The sequence below is a fragment of the Acomys russatus genome, chromosome 12, assembly GCF_903995435.1.
Source record: "Acomys russatus chromosome 12, mAcoRus1.1, whole genome shotgun sequence".
Lineage (NCBI taxonomy): Eukaryota > Metazoa > Chordata > Mammalia > Rodentia > Muridae > Acomys > Acomys russatus.
In genome coordinates this window covers 59,365,219-59,383,696 of record NC_067148.1, presented here as the reverse complement: position 1 = coordinate 59,383,696, position 18,478 = coordinate 59,365,219, and the positions used below count along the sequence as shown (strand labels likewise).

Sequence of the window (18,478 nt, the reverse complement as noted above, 5' to 3'; positions counted from 1 at the left end):
TCTGGTGTGCAGGTGTACGTGCAGGCAGAACACTGTATACGTAATAAATAAATAAATAAATAAATAAATAAATAAATAAATAAATAAAAGAGAACAAAAAGAAGGCAAAAACATTAAAAAGTGTAATAAGTAATCTAAAGTCAATATTAGGTGTGCAGCATTAGTAATTCTTCTGTTCATTTGCTTGTTATGAAAGGAAACAAATGTTAATGCTCTGAATTCTTCTACTTTTTGTTAAAATTTTACTGCTCTTACCTCTTTATTTTAGGGAAAAAACAATCCCTAACAAAGTGGGAACATACTGTATCCAGTTTGATTTTATGCTCGATAAAACAAATATGCTTAACAGTGAACAGGTTTGTATACTTATCTTATGTATCATGGTATTTACTCATTTTATAAACAAAGTATTTGTTTTTAAAGAGAATTATTAGGTGCAAAAGTCACTTCCCTATTCATGGGAGGCATTTGAAAACCCCCAGTGGGTCCCCAGTACTAAACTAAACTCAATAGACTGTGTTTTCTCCTGTATATGCATTCATTTCTATTGGTGTTTTGGTTTGGGGTTTTTTTGTTTTGTTTTGTTTTTTGCCTTTTTTTTTTTTTTTTTTTAAGGACACGGTTTCTTTGTGTAGCTCTGGCTGTCCTAGACTCAATTTGCAGACCAAGCTTGCCTCGAATTCACAGCGTTTTCCCTACCTCTGCCTCCCTGAGTGCTGGGTTTAAAGACATGTGCCACCATGCCTGGCTATATGTATGCATTCTTAGGATCACTTTTAATAAAGTAGACCTGCTGAGATTAGCAACAATAATAAGATCAAAAAGATTATAACATACTGAAATTAGTGATGAAATCTTATAAAATAATTATTTCCAGAATTTTTCATTTAATATTTTCAGAGCAGTAATTGATGACAGATGACTGAGCCATTGCAAGTAAACCTGCGGTAAAGCAGGGGCTTTATAATGTAACTCAGAAAAATTAGAATAAAATCATTATTTTTGAGGGGAAAAAAGGAAATTTTTTAGGATAACTTATTATTTAGTATATGCTGCCCTTCCTCTGAAGTAGTAAAGTATTCATCGGAGTACATTGTTAATACAAATGTTGCTTTTGTTTTTAAGGTTATAGTTGATGTCCTGCCTAATCAGCCTATGAAGTTGGTTCCTGACATCCAGCCAGCAACCCCAGCTGTTTCTAATGTTCGCTCCATGGCCAGCAGGACCTTGGTCAAAAACCTACATCTCAGTATTACAGTAATGTCTCTCTGTACCTTCTTCAAACACTGCAGACTTTAACAAGAGTAATTGGCTTTGATACTCAGATTCAGAATGGTTGTTACAGAGTGATAATGATCACTCACTCTAAACCTACTGGAAAAACTTAAACGAATTAAATCTGTGTAAACATCTCTGTTTTGAGATAGCAATGTGCCTTGTTTCTGATTTACTCATACTCTTCTCTCAGCTGCCTTCTCGCCAGGTCTTCTAATTAGTTCTTTCCCGTTGTGTATTTTAAGGATAATTATGGTAATCACACCGGAACGGATCTGGTTGGCACTGTAGTAGCTACCATTAAAGGCTTTAATGAGGAGGACAGTGATGCCCCACTCTTCATCGGGAAGGTCAGGACACTTGAGTTTCCCTTTGTGAATGGTTCTGCTGAAATCACGGTAAGTTTCCTAGATCGTCTTTTCCAGCATCCATGATGCTAACCTGGTCTCTGTATGTGCAGCTGGGAGGATGCTCTGACGGTTCATGTCTAGTGCAGTAAGTTTAAAAAGTCAGTCGACGTGTTTGTGACTTTGCTATGACAAGTTGGACCCAGAACGGTGTTTCCATAGATCTTCTTCCATATGGGATGACAAATAGCTTTTGCTTATTGTGCTGATTTTTCAGCTTTGGTGACAATATGCCTGTCTTTTGTTGTAGTTACTAGTATTATACAGACAAACAAAATATAGGCTAGGTAAAAATTTAATAAATTATTAGCCTATCGTTGCTATTTTTCTAAAATGAAAATAGTGTCATATATACTTAATTCAGTGTAATATTATATTTAATATTTAATTCAGTGTAAAAACCCTCCATAAAGTAATTGTTATGTTGTTAACTATACAGAAATAACACTGACTGGCTCTACCGTGCTGATACATCTGAAGCTATAGCGTGTATGTGTACACTAGCATAGCTTGGTGCATTTAATATATAATGAAGGATGTTGATTTCTATTTTAGTAATGTTGTAGGACCAAGCTTTTGCAGGAATATTTTATCTTGTTTAGCTTATTTTTGATACATTTCTTCTTTGTTGAATAAAAGCCTATATTATTAATAAACTGACTACAGTTATTTTCATCAGTCTTTGGTACAAATTTATTTCTTCTCCAAAGTTTATTTTTTTTATCAGAACTGTTTCTCCTTCTTCTGTGTGTGGAAGCTAGATTGGTTCATTGGTAGGTGGATACTGATTGACTTCAGAAATTACTGAGAAGAGAAAAAAAATTGGCCATAAAATAATATACATATTTAACTTTTTTTTTTTTTTTTTTTACCATTATTACAAGTATTTTTAAATTTATATTTCTACCGAAACTCTGTATGTCTTTTTTGTGGGGAGGAGTGTTTTCCAGGACGACGCAAAGCTTCCTGTCGTCTGCTGAGCCTGGGGTTGCAGAGTGCACCACCACACCAAGCACTTATTACTTGCATATGAAGAGCTTTGAACAATTGTAATCAAATTTACAGTTTATTTTTCTGAGCATGGTTAACCCTTGTAACCCTGCCAAGGTCAGTGTGCTGAAGCAGAGGGGTTGGGTTTGCCTCAGTTCAACAGATTTAAGTTTGAAGCCATCCTTGGGCAGTTCATCGAGACTCTTTGTAAGTGTAAAAATGCCCGGGAGTGGCTGGGGCTGTAGCAGCTCATGGTTAGATCCCTCATGTGTGAGGCCCTAGCTCTGGTCCCCAACAGTATTGTTTGTTAGAGATTAGACAGTGTTAGTTTAAGTATTTACTTTGTTTTTAGCTTCATTCCATTAAAGAGCTGGCTCTGCAGTTAGAGTGCTTGATGCCCTTCCACAGGACTGCAGTGCAGCTCCCAGGGGTCCGGTGCCTCTACCCTTAGTGGGCAGCACATGCAGGCACACACACCTACCTGCACATAATTAGAAATAATTAAATTTTTTTCTTAAATCTTTAAACAGGCAAAAAAATCTTTTATTGTGATTCTTGTTCCAGTTCATTAATTTTCTGAGAATCTTTATTGAATAGTTCAGTATGTACCAACAGTACGTTTTCTTTTCTTTGTTGTTCCTCATTCTTGGTTGTAGTCCGTTTACCAACATTTAAAAGTATGTAGTATATAAAGATCTTTGGTTGTAACTTGGTATCACCTTGAATTCCTTTAAGACAGCCTGTGTGGGGCCTAAGCAGGGCCGCTCTTCTCAGTTTGCTGTGTACCGCCCTCCTGTTTCAATCTCTTCACACTGAGGACAAGTGTCAGTTGCTGCTGTTGTGATCTGTTTATGCTTCTTGTTGCTTTTGGTTTTGGTTTTTCGAGACAGGGTTCCTCTGTGTAGCCTTGGTTGTCTTGGACTCGCTCTGAGATCAGGCTAGCCTTGGTCAGCGATCCGCCTGCCTCTGCCTCCCGAGTGCTGGGGTTACAGGGTACACCACGGTTTCATAGTTGTTCTTGTTATGGTGGGAAATAAGGTGTCTCTCCTACACCATGGTAAAGTCAGTAAGTTACGTGCCGAGGTGGAAGTGCAATTATGCCCGTCTTCCTTGACCCTTCTTCCACCTCCCTGTGTATTTGAAATTGCTGACTGCAGTTAAGACAGAAACTTATCTACTTCCCAAAAGCTGCATAAAATCTAAACTTTATGTGTATGCGTGTCCCTCTTACCACCAGAGGTCCTTACTGTTCCCCTGAATAAACAGAAGAGCCTCGTCCTCGTCTGGCTCGGCTCCGCATGTCAGTGCTAAGTGAATGGGAGGAAGGGTGTTAACTTATATTCTGGTCTCAGGCTTATTTTGGTGGCCAGGTGCTGGGTGTTGACCGTTGAGTTTCCATCCTTGGCTACTGAACTACATGTACTCCCCAGGCCGGCGTTTTCCAGAGTGCATACAAAACACTGACTAGAATACGCTAGTGTTTGTATGTAAACCAACAAACACAGGCTTTGTTCTAAATCATAATCTGGCATTGTAATTTATCAAGTTCATTAATTGTACCATGTTATAATCTATATTATTTCCCTATGTGATCTGAAATCTTCTAAAAATAGTCTCATTTTCATTCCTATATCTGTCAATCCCATATTCATAGAGTATATTTAACTACATTACAAATTAAGCATGTAATAGAATTAAAGAAGTAACTGTGTTAATAAAATTAAGAGAAGTAACAGTGTGTTGATGATTTCTGACACCACATCATAGATATCACAGTACTTCATTACCTAATTCCGTAACAGAAAAACGTTAATGGTTAGTAAAGGGGGGAATTACCCTATATATATATAATCTGTATATAGTTAACATATTTTTAAAACCTGAGAAGCTGCAAAATCTATTTTAAAAGGCAACCTAGTAGTATAAAAATAGATAAAGAAAATGAATAATTCTTTTAATTAGGAAGAATAAATGGCCATTAAATCAAAAGACATGAACTTGGCAACACTTAGGGAACAGCTAGTCAAAGCAATAGTAATTAGTGTGGCGTGCTCGGCGTCGCCAGGGGACTGTATTGTTGTACAGTGCTGGTGAAGGTAAACTGATAGAGCCTCTTCCCCCTTTAAGAGGAATTTGATACCAAGTAAAATAAGCTTTTAAATTAGCCATATTTCTCATTATCGTAGAAAAGAAGTTTGCAAGGAAATAATCAGTGACATACTCTTTTCCTGTTTCTTAAGTGATTGTTAAAATTTCAGGCTAAGTGTTCATCTCAAAGACTTAGTACTGTAGTGTGGTTTATCTGTATTATTATTCATAAACAACTTAAATTGGTAACATTTTATGACTTGTCATTAACAAATCAAGCTTAAGCAAACAAGTTAAAGTATATGTTACTTTTTAAATAGAAACGATTTTTATATGTACTTACATTCTTGTCTGTGCATTGCTGGTGGCTTTCAAAATCTCAGTGGGACTGAGAATTAGCTTACTCATTGTAAGTGTTTATAATTTTATGGTTTTTTTTTTATAATCTTCTATTAGTTTAGGATTTCCTATTTGGTTTTGGGGAGGTGTTGCTATGTTGTACAGTATTCTTGTGAACAAAGAACTTAAGGTCTTTTTCTACAGAGCTGAACATACATTTGAATTAAAATGTTAGTAAGCGCGTCACGGGTTAGCTGTATGTTTTAGTCTTGAGATCAGGTGTATTAGCTTTTTGTGAATTGAAAAAAAAAGGTAAAAGTTTAAAAAACAAGTCTATGCATGTTCAGAGGCCTCTTGTTCTGTCACCTGGGACTGCACTCCCACGGCAACAGCTGTAACTTAAGCTCAGCCTGGTGCTTTGAGTGCTTCTCTGTGTGTTTTTATAGCCCTTACTCCATCAGCTGTTTTATGCTGCTGCAGCCCAAAGGTTTGAATCAAAGTAATTTTGTAGGTCAAGAAGTGGCCACTGATAAGGATCGCTTATAAGTTTGCATTAAATATAGTTTTTGCTAAGTTGTACTAATTAGTTAATGTGGCTCTGCCATATCAAAGATAAATTCTTTTATGTCTTGGGTGCTGTTGTTGATGGCTGAGTAAATCTGAAGAGTCAGCCAGGGTTTTTCATGTTCAGTTTTTACTGCTTCTTTGGTAGCCGTGTGAGGACACAGGCATCATTGGAATTCTCTTTTTTATGTCTTGTTTTTCTCATTCCTTTTTCACTTACACAGGCTCTAGTGCTGGCAGAAAATAGTCCTGGAAGGGATAGTACTGAATATTTTATTATCTTTGAGCCTCAACTGTCAACTTTATCAAGAACATTAGAGCCATACAGCCTGCCATTTATGTTTTACAACGGTAAGCCTTTAGGAGAGTAGTCTTATGCTGAATAGGCCGTGACACGTAGGTAGCCTCACTCTGCGTGTGCACCATACATAGTCTGTAGGCTGTGACACGTAGGTAGCCTCACTCTGCGTGTGCACCATAGTCTGTAGGCAGTGACACTTAGGTAGCCTCACTCTGCGTGTGCACCATAGTCTGTAGGCAGTGACACGTAGGTAGCCTCACTCTGCGTGTGCACCATAGTCTGTAGGCAGTGACACATAGGTAGCCTCACTCTGCGTGTGCACCATAGTCTGTAGGCAGTGACACGTAGGTAGCCTCACTCTGCGTGTGCACCATAGTCTGTAGGCAGTGACACGTAGGTAGCCTCACTCTGCGTGTGCACCATACATAGTCTGTAGGCAGTGACACATAGGTAGCCTCACTCTGCGTGTGCACCATACATAGTCTGTAGGCAGTGACACGTAGGTAGCCTCACTCTCTGTGTGCACCATACATAGTCTGTAGGCAGTGACACATAGGTAGCCTCACTCTGCGTGTGCACCATAGTCTGTAGGCAGTGACACGTAGGTAGCCTCACTCTGCGTGTGCACCATAGTCTGTAGGCAGTGACACATAGGTAGCCTCACTCTGCGTGTGCACCATAGTCTGTAGGCAGTGACACGTAGGTAGCCTCACTCTGCGTGTGCACCATAGTCTGTAGGCAGTGACACGTAGGTAGCCTCACTCTGCGTGTGCACCATAGTCTGTAGGCAGTGACACGTAGGTAGCCTCACTCTGCGTGTGCACCATACATAGTCTGTAGGCAGTGACACGTAGGTAGCCTCACTCTGTAGGTAGCCTCACTCTGCGTGTACACCATAGTCTGTAGGCAGTGACACGTAGGTAGCCTCACTCTGTGTGTGCATCAGTGGAGATGTCAGTTTGTAAGTTGTTTAAATTATCTGAACGTTTTTCTTAGATGTTAAAAAACAGCAACAAATGGCAGCACTGACAAAGGAAAAGGACCAGTTGTCTAAGTCCATCGTCATGTACAGAAGCATGTTTGATGCCAACAAGCAGCTTGTTGATGAAATGAAATGTAAGTCACCTTGTATACAAGGGCAATGATAGTACAGAAAGACGGTAAGAACAGGTCATTACTGGTCACTTGGTAATTCTTAACATGAAGTGTCCCTTACTTTAAGCTAGCAGCAGGGTTACAGACTATAGAGATGGGACGTTTTCCTCTAGAAATGTGGACAATTTAAGGCTTTGACAACATTGATAGATAACTTGTCTAGCTGCAGCTTCCGGCAAAAGATGTCACTGGGGATAACTCATAACTTAATTTTTAGTTTTAGTCATGAGCTCTTTGTATTTTACATACCACAGTAGCATACGAGTCTATAAGTACTAAAAAATGAAATATTTAACATACTCTTTAGTTAGTCCAGAAAATGCTATCTTTTTTTTTTTGAAAATGCTATCTTTTAAAGTGATATTTATAGACAATTCAAATAAGACATTTGTTGAATTGTACTCTGTTACCTATTTTTTATTTGCCAAATATTTTTACTATAGGTTTTAATTTGTTTTAGTTTTTTACCTTTTTTTCCCCCTTCTCAAGTTAGGATTTCTCTGTGTAGGCCTGGCTATACTGGAACTCACTGTCTAGACTAGGCTGGCCTTGTGCTCAGATCCACCTGCTCTGTGTCTACAGTGCTGGGATTACAGGCGTGTGCCACCACCACCAGCAAAAGGGTCATATGTTTTTATGTGTATAGGTCTTTCTCCTGCATGTGTGCCTGTGCTTGGTGCCCAGAGTGACCAGAAGATGTCAGGTCCCATCGAGCTGGCAGCTGTGACCGGCTCTTCAAGTGCTGGGAATTGAACCCAGGTCCTCTGTAAGAGCAGCTAGTGCTCCCAACCACTGAGACATCTCTCCAGCCTAGTTTTATGCTTTTGTATTAGTTGTATAGTTTAAAATGTACAGGAACTTGGAGCACTGGCTGCTCTCCTAAATGAGCCAGATTTGATTCCTGTCACCCACAGCGGCTACTCATCTGTAACTCCATTTCCTGGGGAGCCAGGGTCCTCTTCTGGCCTCCATGGGCACCAGACTCACAAGTAGTACAGATGTACATGCAGACAAAACACCCATACACATAAAATAAAATTAAATTTAAAATATAGTTATGTAGACATTTTATAATATAATTCACTTTTTGAATAATTAACTAAGAACCCTGTATTGCCTGTGTCATGTTTTTCTCTGTCCATGTAAGGCTGTAGGTAAGCTGTTGACATGTCATTTGTATAGATTGTTTATGAACTTCTACTCCTGCAGTTGTGTAACTCATGTATCCATGAAAGTTTGCAGTAGTATGATACCATAGTATATCCCAGTACATTAATTTTGTTTCTCTTTTTATGTATCATTGAGCCTTGTGATATATAGCTTAAGTTAGCAGTTATCACTTGATAGTTTTCATTTTTAACATCAAACATTAAAAGAAAAAAGTAGTTGAATTTTTTTTTCATAAGCTATGGTTTAAGGACTATTAAACATAAATGAAATTTTTCATTTTTATTTTCTTAATTTTAGGTCAGGTTGAAGAAGCAAAATTAAAAGAGGCCCAGCTACGAAATGAATTAAAAGCATACAATATTGATATTCCTGCAACACAACAGGTATAACTTCCAAGTATACAATAACTTTTTTTATTAAATTCAACTACTTGATTTATTAGGAATTCTGCAGACACTTCTGTTGTTCATTTGATGTTTTGTGTGTGTGCGTGCGTGTGTACACACATGCACATGTGCATCCTTTTGCAGTCTATACATGTATCATGGTATACACATGGAAGTCAGAGGACAGCTTTGTGGAATTTGTTCTCTCCTTCCGTCTTCATGTGGATTTGGGGATCTAACTTAGGTCTCAGGCTTGGGAGAAGCGTCTGTCCGTTGGCGTCTACATGTGTGCCATGGCACTGCATAAACATAGACTATGTTTGTTTGGTTGGTCAATTTAGTTATTTTGTGCATATGAATGTTTTGCCTGAATGCAGGTTGGATCACCTGCACCTGGGACCTTGAGTTGCTTATGAGCCACCATATGAGTGCTGAAATTGAACCTTGATCCTCTGCAAAAATAACAAGTTTTCTTTACTGCTAAACCAGCCGTCTCCTCAACTCCACAATGTGTTTTTAAGTAACACAAAATAGTATAGAGGATTTCCTAGCTAATAGTTTTCTGTTTGTGATATAGTTTCAGAGAGATGACTACATAATGTGTTCTTTTTTTTTTTTTTTTTTTAAGTCTTTTGCTTTATCATGTTTTTGTTTTTGCTTTTTGATAGACAGAGTCTTGTTATGTGGTTCAGACTGGGTTCAAACTCTTTCTTCCTCAACCTTGTGAATGCTGGGATTACAGGTGAACACCGCTGGATCTGGCTAGGCAGTACATTTTATAACAAAGACTTTAAAAAAATCATTGAAGGAATAGCTCAGTGGTAGAGGATGAGTTTAGGGTGTGTAAGAGCCTAATAAAATTTCAAGACTGCCCCTTTCCTCCTCAAAAAGGGCTTTCATCCTTTGGGAGTTAGCTCAGTGATGAAAGTACTAGCCTACCATGCGATGGTCTGGGCTTTGTGGCCCAGGATCACGTGGTAAATATTCGGTAGACGTATGTTGAGCGTTTTCTATCAAGTAGTACTATTTCAGTAACTGTCTCAAGTACTCCAGACTACTGCTTTTTACCTATCCTTGGCTGCCTGTTAAAACAACAACAATTGACCTTGTAGATGAATTTTCTTTATTAATTACAGATACCTCACATTGAAGCACTTTTGGAAAAAAAGATAACAGAACAGTATGAACTTAAAAAAAAGCCCAGAAGATCATGTACTCTTCCAAACTACAGTAAACGCAATGAAGATATTTTGGGAAAGGTCTGTGGTTTAAGCTTCTTAAGAAGCAGTACATTCTTGTTACCTTGTCTTGTCTGGCGTCTGTGTGTCCTTTCTCCTGCACTCCCCAGTGCCTGGTGAGTTAGAAAACTGGGGCAGAAATTATCTCTGTATAGTGAAATAAGAGCCTTATTTCCAGGCAGGTTTGTGCTACCAGATCAGATAAGAGTAAGTAGTAGGCCTGATTAAACCAGCACAATGCAGAGATCTTAGAAGTGGCTCTAATATTCTAAAGGTAACAGGTCTGAGTCACAGGCAAGAATTTGTAAGAAAATGATTTATTCTAGTTCCCAATGAAACGGTGGTTCTTATTTGTAACATTTAGATTTCTTTTCTGAAAGAATTGTATCTTATTTAGAAGGGTATTTTAAATATATGCTTAATCTTGAAACTCTCGTTTTATTGCATATTTTTAAGTGTACTTCATGATTCCCAAGACCCTCCCTATTACAGACATTGAAGCATGAAATACATGCACGTTTAATTAGCTGGCAAGTTTTCCATTGTTATTTGCTTATTTTACAGATTTACTGGAGGTTAATCTGTAGAAAATTCTTCTATAAATTTAATAGAGTAGGCAGTTAAATGGATTGCAGCTAGTGTAAATTTCTAAAACTAGAGGAGCTTTGAGCAGTGTAGCTTGGACTAGGCCTAAATTTGACAATCCTCCTGTCTCAGCCTGCCAGTTGCTGGGATTACGTTTTTATGCCAAAACACCTGGCTGGTGTTTCTTTTCAGGGGTTCTGTTGTTGTTGTTGCTCCCTAATCTAGTAAGACTTTTAAATTTTTATTTTTTAAATTTCTGTGTGTTTTTAATAAAATGGCTTCAGATTGCACATCTGGCACAAATTGAAGATGATCGAGCTGCAATGGTTATTTCTTGGCATCTGGCGAGTGACATGGACTGTGTGGTCACCCTAACCACGGATGCTGCACGATGCATCTATGACGAAACTCAAGGTCGTCAGCAAGTGTTGCCCCTTGATTCTATTTATAGAAAAAATCTTCCAGATTGGAAAAGGTTAGAAAAAAACAGAAGTAGTATTTATTGTCTTGTTTGTTTTGCAGTGCTTGGGATCAAACTCATGGCCTGATATAAGCTGAATACAAGTTATGCTGCCTTCTCAGGCAGCCCTTGAATTTAAATCATGTGATTTCTATTGACATAACTTATATTTGAGTTCTTACTTTTCCTTCAGCATCCTAACTCATACCCATTACAAGCCATTACCTACCACTGTGCTGTTTATTAGTGCTCATTTTAGAGAGCATAGGAAATCCAACATATCAAAATGCCTGTAGATAAGGGTAACTGTGCATGCATGTGTGCGCGCGCGCGTGTGCGTGTGCCTGCTTGTGCTTAGATGTGTGTACATGCACATGTGTGCATGTATGTGTAGGCCAGAGGTCTCACTGGCTTTGGTGCTCACAGATTTTGCTAAGCTGGCTAACCAATGAGCTCCAGAGACCCAGTTATTAGCACATCCCCACATGCTGTAGTTACAAGTCCCTCCCACACCCAGATCTTCATACTGCATGCACTGTACCAACTGAGTTATGTCTCCAGCCCAAGGGTGATAGTTACTGCAAGAAAATATTTCCATTTAGGAAGGCCTTCTCTCTCTCTCTCTCTCTTTGTAATTGCTAAAGACCCAGTGGAGTTTGGGGGCATAGTGGGGGCAGATGCTAGTGAGATAGCTCCATCAATAAAGTGCTGTCATAAAGAACTGAGTTCAGACCCTCAACACCCATATGAAAACCAGACGTGTCAGGCATCAGTAATGTCATTTCTAGGGAGGCAGAGACAGGAGGATCCCTTATTCACTGGCCTACTAGTCTAGCCAAATCATTGAGTTCCAGGTTCAATAAGAGATCCTGCTCAAAATAATAATAATAATAATTGAGGAAACCACCTGACTTTAGAGGACCGCTGTACTCATTTAAAAAAAAAAAAAATGGAAGTGGACAAGGGAGCTGGATCTGGAGGAGTTAGGGGAAGTGATTAGAGGTAAATATGATCACCTAGTCTCAAGTACTAAGACTAAACGTGTGCACACAGATTTCAGCACAAGTATTAGGAGGGGAGACTCCACTGTAGCACACACTGCTTACTGGATCCTCAAGAGTCACAAAAGCAGATACCTTATGGCTAATGGTCATTTCTAAGGTAGAGCATGTTATCATTAGGAGTAGTGGCTGGGTCACATGTGCTCACATAATGTGCACATATTTATGCTTCTCTGACTGTATTTTCTTGAATTATGTATACTCTGTTTAGTACCTTTTATTGCTTTGTTTGTTTTTATATTTAGACCTCTACCTCATTTCCGAAATGGTAAATTACATTTTAAGCCCTTTGGAGATCCAGTTTTTGCCCGAGATTTGTTAACATTCCCAGATAATGTTGAACATTGTGAAACAGGTAAACAGGGTTGTGGTTACTTCATTTTGTTCAACTGATATATTTGTGAAATAAATCTATACATTAACTGAAAAATTATGTTCTTATAAATGCTGCTTTTAGTAATATTTAATTCTGTACATTTTTATGTTTTTAGTTTTTGGTATGCTGTTAGGAGATACTATTATTTTGGATAATCTAGATGCAGCCAATCATTATAGAAAAGAGGTATGTACTTTGTTTTTTTTAATCACTTCATTGTAAAGAACTGGGAAATAAAACACCACACGGCCAGATTAACATAACCAGCTAAGCAAGTATTTGTCCAGACCCAACATCTTCATCTCAGTGTAGCTTAGTTTGGATCTTACACTTTAACTAGGCATTGCATTTTTATGCATGTCACCATCTACATATGTGCATCATAGGCTAGGAGTCCATGTATGAGAACTTGTAGGGGTTTTTTTTCCCTGTGACTGAGTGACCTTAATATTTTGTATTCTTTCTAAGCCTACCCTTTTTTTTTCTACAAATTTTGTGATTTCGTTTTTTTTAGAGCTAAATAGTATGCCATCTCGTGTGTGTGTGTATGTGTGTGTGTGCGTGCATGTGTGTGCTAGTGTACAGATTTTTTTTTATCCATTCATCTTTTGATAGACAACTAGCTTAGCCCTATTTTCTTGCTATAGTGACTATAGCTACAGTAAATATAGGGTGTAGATATAAATAACATTCTGTGGAATTCTCTGGGCAGAAACCAGGAGTAAATAGCTAGGCTTTCAGTCAAGAGGATACTATCCAGAATTTACCAGGAACTGCAGCAATAAAATACCAAAGGATGAAGCTGCCAGTCAGCAGATGCACTAATGGACTGAATAGACATATGACCAGTAACTTTTTAAAACAGCATTCAACATCTCTAGTCACCAGAATAATGCAAATTAAAACCATAATGGGATACAGCATAGCCCCAGTCAGAATGGCTGTCCGCCACCCCGGGTCTGTACTTCCCCTCAGGGTATCCAGGCACTGCTGCGCACCCAGCCAAGGCTGGTGCGTTAGTTAGGCATGAGTATAGGATAGACAACCTCCTCCAGAGACAGTGTTCCGTGAAACAGCTCTCTTTATTAGGGGAACAAGGGCCGTATAAACCTTGGGGGATGGGTAGGGGGCTTGGGGCTGAGTGTGCATTATTGGCTGGGGTGGAAGTGCGGGAACGCTTCCATCTGTATGAAGAGTGGTTCCAGGTGCTTGCTGGGCATGCCCTTATAGGGAAAGAGGAAGTTTAACCTCAAACTTGGCTGCCATGTTACGTGACCACCTCAGGGGCAGCAGAGGTGGGCTTATAAGGTTTGTGCACCAGGACATGCAGGCTCAGAGCAGGGAGGAAGCGGCCAACTCCTGCTGGTCTCAGGATGAGATTTCCAGGGGTTGGACATGTCTCAACTTCACTCTTCCTCTGGACTAGCTCTCCTGGGCTCATAGCTTTCCTGGCCCCACAGCTGTCAGCATGAAGTCTCCGAACAAATGTGGAGAAGCAGGAAGATGGAGAGAAAGAGAAACCCTGATCTTCTGTTGCTGGGGGTGCAAATTGATAGAGCCATTATGGAAGTTAGTTTGAAGGGTCCTCAGAAAATTAGAAATAGAACTATCGTATGCCCTTCATTTCTTTTAAAATTTGTAGCTGTACTTGTAGAGTTTAAATTTTAATATAGTAAAGCCACACATGTGTATGTACACATGTGCTGTGTGTGTGTGTGTTGTGTGTGTGTATAAAATTCCAGTAGGCAGGCTTAGAGTACATACTTGTGAGGTAGGAAGTGATCTGGAACTTGAGGCCAGCCTGGGTTACTTAACAAGACTCTGTCTCAAAAGAAAGAAAAAAATATCATTCCATTTGATGATATATAAACAAATGACTGGCCTTGTCAAAACTAACTGATAAATAACATAAATTTGAGACAAGTTACAATTATATGAGTGTGGCATCTATAGAGTTGTCTAAACTGAAAAGGGATAGTTTCATATTTGTTAAGGAATAACTTGTATATATTCCTTTTGTATTAGTTTTCTCGCGCTGCCTTAGCAAAAGTATAATGGACTGGGTGGCTTGAGTAATAGAAAATTTTTGTCTTGAATCTGTTCGCTTGAAAGTCCAAATTCAGGTTGATGAGCAGAGTTGGTTTCTGCTGAGACCCATGAGTGAGGAAGGGCTCTGTTTCAGGGCCTCTTGTCTTCCCCTGTGTTGGCTGAGCTCTTGTGTATGTGTGGCCATGTCTAAGTTTCCCCTTCACGAGGATAACAATGATTCCGGAGTAAAGACCATATGAATAACCTCAACGTGAGTCTTTCTATAAAATTGCTATCTCCAGGCTGGTTTTAGTTTCACATTTTTAATTCCAGCACTTAAAAAAAAAAAAAATGAGGCAGAAGGATTGCTATGAGTATAAGGGCAGCATGGTGAGTTCTAGGCCAGCCTCCGATAGACTGTGAAGCCTATCTTAAAGACAATTATTGTTTATTTAAAGACTACACCATCAGGTAATAGCAGTGGTTCCCAGCCTCCCTGTTGCTGCAACCCTTTAATAAAATTCCTCTTTGTAGCCGGGCATGGTGGCGCACATCTTTAATCCCAGCACTCAGGAGGCAGAGGCAGGCGGATCTCTGTGAGTCCAGGACAGCCAAGGCTATACAGAGAAACCTTGTCTCAAAAAACCAAAAATAAAATAAAATTTCCTTATTGTGATGACCCCTCAACCATAAAATTATTTTGTTGTTACTTCATGGCTGTAATTTTGCTGCTGTTATAAATCATAATGTAAATATCTAATTATCTGATATATGACCCTCCCAAGGAGTCACAGTCCACAGATTGAGAACCACTAGACGTCATAGGGTCAAGAGCATAATGGGTTTTAGCATAAAGACTTTGGGGGTTCAGTTTATTTATTAGCACCATTGAAGGCAGCTAGGCTCACTAGCATTTAGTATCTTCAGAGGAGGGGAGTTAACCTTTGTATGTGTCTTCAGTTGTTGCATAACAAACTCGTTTTGGGTTTGTATGCTTTTTGTCTTAGCTAGGGTTTCTGTTTTGTTTTTTGTTTTTCAGGAGTTTCTCTGTGTAGCCCTGGCTATCCTGGAACTCTCAGTAGACTAGGCTGTCCTGGAACTCATTAATCTGCCTGCCTCTGCCTCCCAAGTGCTGGGTTAATTAGAGGTACATGCCACCATCACCACCACCACCACCTAGCTCAACATCCTCTTAAGAAAACTGAGCCATCTCTACAACCACCGCCCTCCACTTTCTTTAATGTTTACCTTTAGAAAGTGTATAAATCCAAATCAAAACCCAGAATAAGTTGTAATCATTTCTTTTACCAAACCAAGTAATTTTCATTTCGCACGTGTTTGACTCACTATATCTACTGTAATTGTTTTTTCAATGAAGCCAGGCATAGTAGCACAGGCCTGTAGTCCCAGCTCTCAGCTGACCCAGAGAGGAGTGTGAGCTCAAGACCAGTTAGGTTCCATGGTGAAACTGCGCGCACACACCAAAAGAAAACAAAATGATTACTTTAGTCACTTTGTGGCATTTTAAGTATTTTTTTAATGCCAGGCTTAACACCAAAAAGAAATAAAAGTGCTAGTTTTCTGGAAGTACACTTATGAAGTACCTCTGGAATTTCTTTTTGTTTAAAGATGTAATTTTACTTTTATAAATTGTATATAATGTATGTAAATACTTCATATATTTCAGATACTATTTAAGCTTTAATGTTAGATTGGACTAGGTATTTGTTAATGTGTTAAATTATAATGCTCTTCAGTCGCACTTAGGGTGTGTTTGTGTGTGTGTGCGTGTGCGTGTTTGTTCACAGGCCAGAAGATGGTATCAGATGTAATACTGCAATTACTGTCCAACTTCTACTTGAGACAGGGTTTCACTGGACCTGGAGCTCATGGCTTTGGTTTGGTTTGTTGGGGTGGTGAGGGAGGCTGGCTGATCAGCCCCATTGATCCCTCCTGTTTCCACAGCCTCCCACCCCCAGCAGTTGGGATTGTGAGTGCAACCACATGAGCTGTTTTAAGTAGATGCTAACAATCCAAACTCAAATCCTCATAGCTGTATGCCAAAACATTCTTGCCCGTGTGTCATATCCTCAGCATTCAATCACTTTTTAATGCATATATTCTATTTTTTGGTGTGGATGGGCCACAATTTATGTAACTTTCTGAGACATGTTAGCATGCTGTATTTTACTAAGACTATGTTTGAATGCATACATAAGTGGAATTATTGAATACACTCATAAAGATCATGAAATGCTAAATCCAGTAAGATATTATTTTGGTTAACTGGGAGAATTTAAGTCTTGACTCCTTTCTCACCACTGTAGTTTAAGCCAGCATTTGAAAACTAATCTGGTTCTCTCCTTGTTACGGGGTTCTCACCCTAGTTCAGTTTGCACGTTATTAGCTTATTAATTTTGTGGAAACACTATCACAATCATGCTATTTCTTTACTGCCTTGCTGGCTTGGGTTTTTTTATTTTGTGTTTTTGTTGGGTTTCTTTGTTTGTGGCAGTGTCTTTCTACAGAGCCTTGGCTGTCTTGTAACTCACAGACCAGGCTGGCCTCAAATTCAGAGATCTGCCTGCCTCCGCCTGCCTAGTGCTGGACTAAAGGTGTGATTGACCATGCTGGATCATGTCGTTTATAAACTGATATTTGAGTGGTTTCTCTTTAGAGCAGTTGGAGTTGGTTTCTTACTAATTAGCACCTGTGTGCCCGCAATAGGTTGTTAAAATCGCACACTGCCCCACACTACTGACTAGAGATGGAGATAGAATTAGAAGTAATGGGAAGTTTGGGGGCCTTCAGAATAAAGCTCCTCCAATGGACAAACTCCGAGGAATGGTCTTTGGAGCTCCAGAACCAAGACAGTGTATAGTCTTGGGGAAGCAAATAGGTAAGTGAAATATGGGGTGAGTTTTTGGCTTAGCTTGTTTATTTGTCATTGTTTTAAAACAGGGTCTTATGAATCTGAGGCTGGCAGGTATTCACCATGTAATTGGGTGTGGCCTTAAATTTATTGACCCTCCTGCCTCCATTTCTCAGTGCTGGGGCTGCAAGCATTTATCACCCCACACCCACTGTCTGTGGTGTTGGGGACTGAACTGAGGGCTGTTTATGCTAGGCAAGCACTGCCAACTGGATCACAACCCCAGCGCTCTTTCAGATCACAAAAGTATCTTGCGTAGATTCCTTATTACTTATCTTTTTGTTTTGTTTTGTTTGGGGTCTTGCATATGTTAAGCAAACATTCTACCCCTGAGCTCCCTTCCCAGCTGGGTGAGCATCTAAACGCAGTTTCTGATTTGATTTTAACATTCTCTCAGGTATCTAATGTGACACAGTTATTAGCCAGTAACCAGTGTGTACAATGTAAAACGCTCCTGTTTTTATAAAGATCTTTCCTGTGTCGGGTAGTTCAAACAAGCTCCATTCTCCCATTGTAGAATATATTGCAAGAGAGTAGTCTAGGCAGACTAGTAATCCTGCCCTGTTTTTATTATGTATTAAAGACTATTTTGCCTTGTTAAATTAGTAGTTTATTAGATAATTATTTGTTTTTGTCTCAGCTTACATGGTTTTCGAGCTGGCATGATAGCATGTGCCTACACTGACCACGTGGGAGGCTGAGACAGGAAAGCTCACTTGAGCCTAGAAATTTGACACTAGTTTGGGTCAAATAGCAAAAGTCTATTTTTTTTAAAAAATATTTTTTTTCTTGAAGTGTATGACATGGATCCTTTTGCCACTTCTGTTCTCTTGTATCCCAGCTGCCTCCTTCAAGTCAGCCATGTAATTGTATCTGCCCTGAAGTGCACGTGTGCCCAGCAGGAGGTCCCCGCACTCATGGCCTTACAGACTCCTGATTTTATTTCATGAGTTTGCCACGTGCCCGACTGTCTAGCTTTACTGCACACACAAAAGTAGCTTCTTACTTTTAGCTTGTTTATACATACAATAAAATTTGCCATCTTAACTGTTCTCACTGCACAATTCGGTAATGTTAAATACTTTCACATAGCTTTACAGTCCATCTCCCAAAATGCATTTTG

General features: G+C 39.3%; 1 protein-coding gene across 1 annotated transcript in view; it reads left to right on the top strand.

The window, feature by feature from the left end:
- The window catches only part of Smchd1 (structural maintenance of chromosomes flexible hinge domain containing 1), a 120,670-nt gene that overhangs the window by 94,307 nt on the left and 7,885 nt on the right, over positions 1 to 18,478 (top strand). Inside the window, exons 35-45 of the mRNA XM_051153692.1 lie at positions 269 to 356; positions 1,126 to 1,257; positions 1,521 to 1,673; positions 5,888 to 6,014; positions 6,961 to 7,080; positions 8,587 to 8,672; positions 9,812 to 9,934; positions 10,783 to 10,973; positions 12,265 to 12,374; positions 12,511 to 12,581; positions 17,151 to 17,322. Coding sequence (XP_051009649.1) covers positions 269 to 356; positions 1,126 to 1,257; positions 1,521 to 1,673; positions 5,888 to 6,014; positions 6,961 to 7,080; positions 8,587 to 8,672; positions 9,812 to 9,934; positions 10,783 to 10,973; positions 12,265 to 12,374; positions 12,511 to 12,581; positions 17,151 to 17,322 — 1,373 coding nt within the window. The remainder of the gene's footprint in view (positions 1 to 268; positions 357 to 1,125; positions 1,258 to 1,520; positions 1,674 to 5,887; positions 6,015 to 6,960; positions 7,081 to 8,586; positions 8,673 to 9,811; positions 9,935 to 10,782; positions 10,974 to 12,264; positions 12,375 to 12,510; positions 12,582 to 17,150; positions 17,323 to 18,478) is intronic.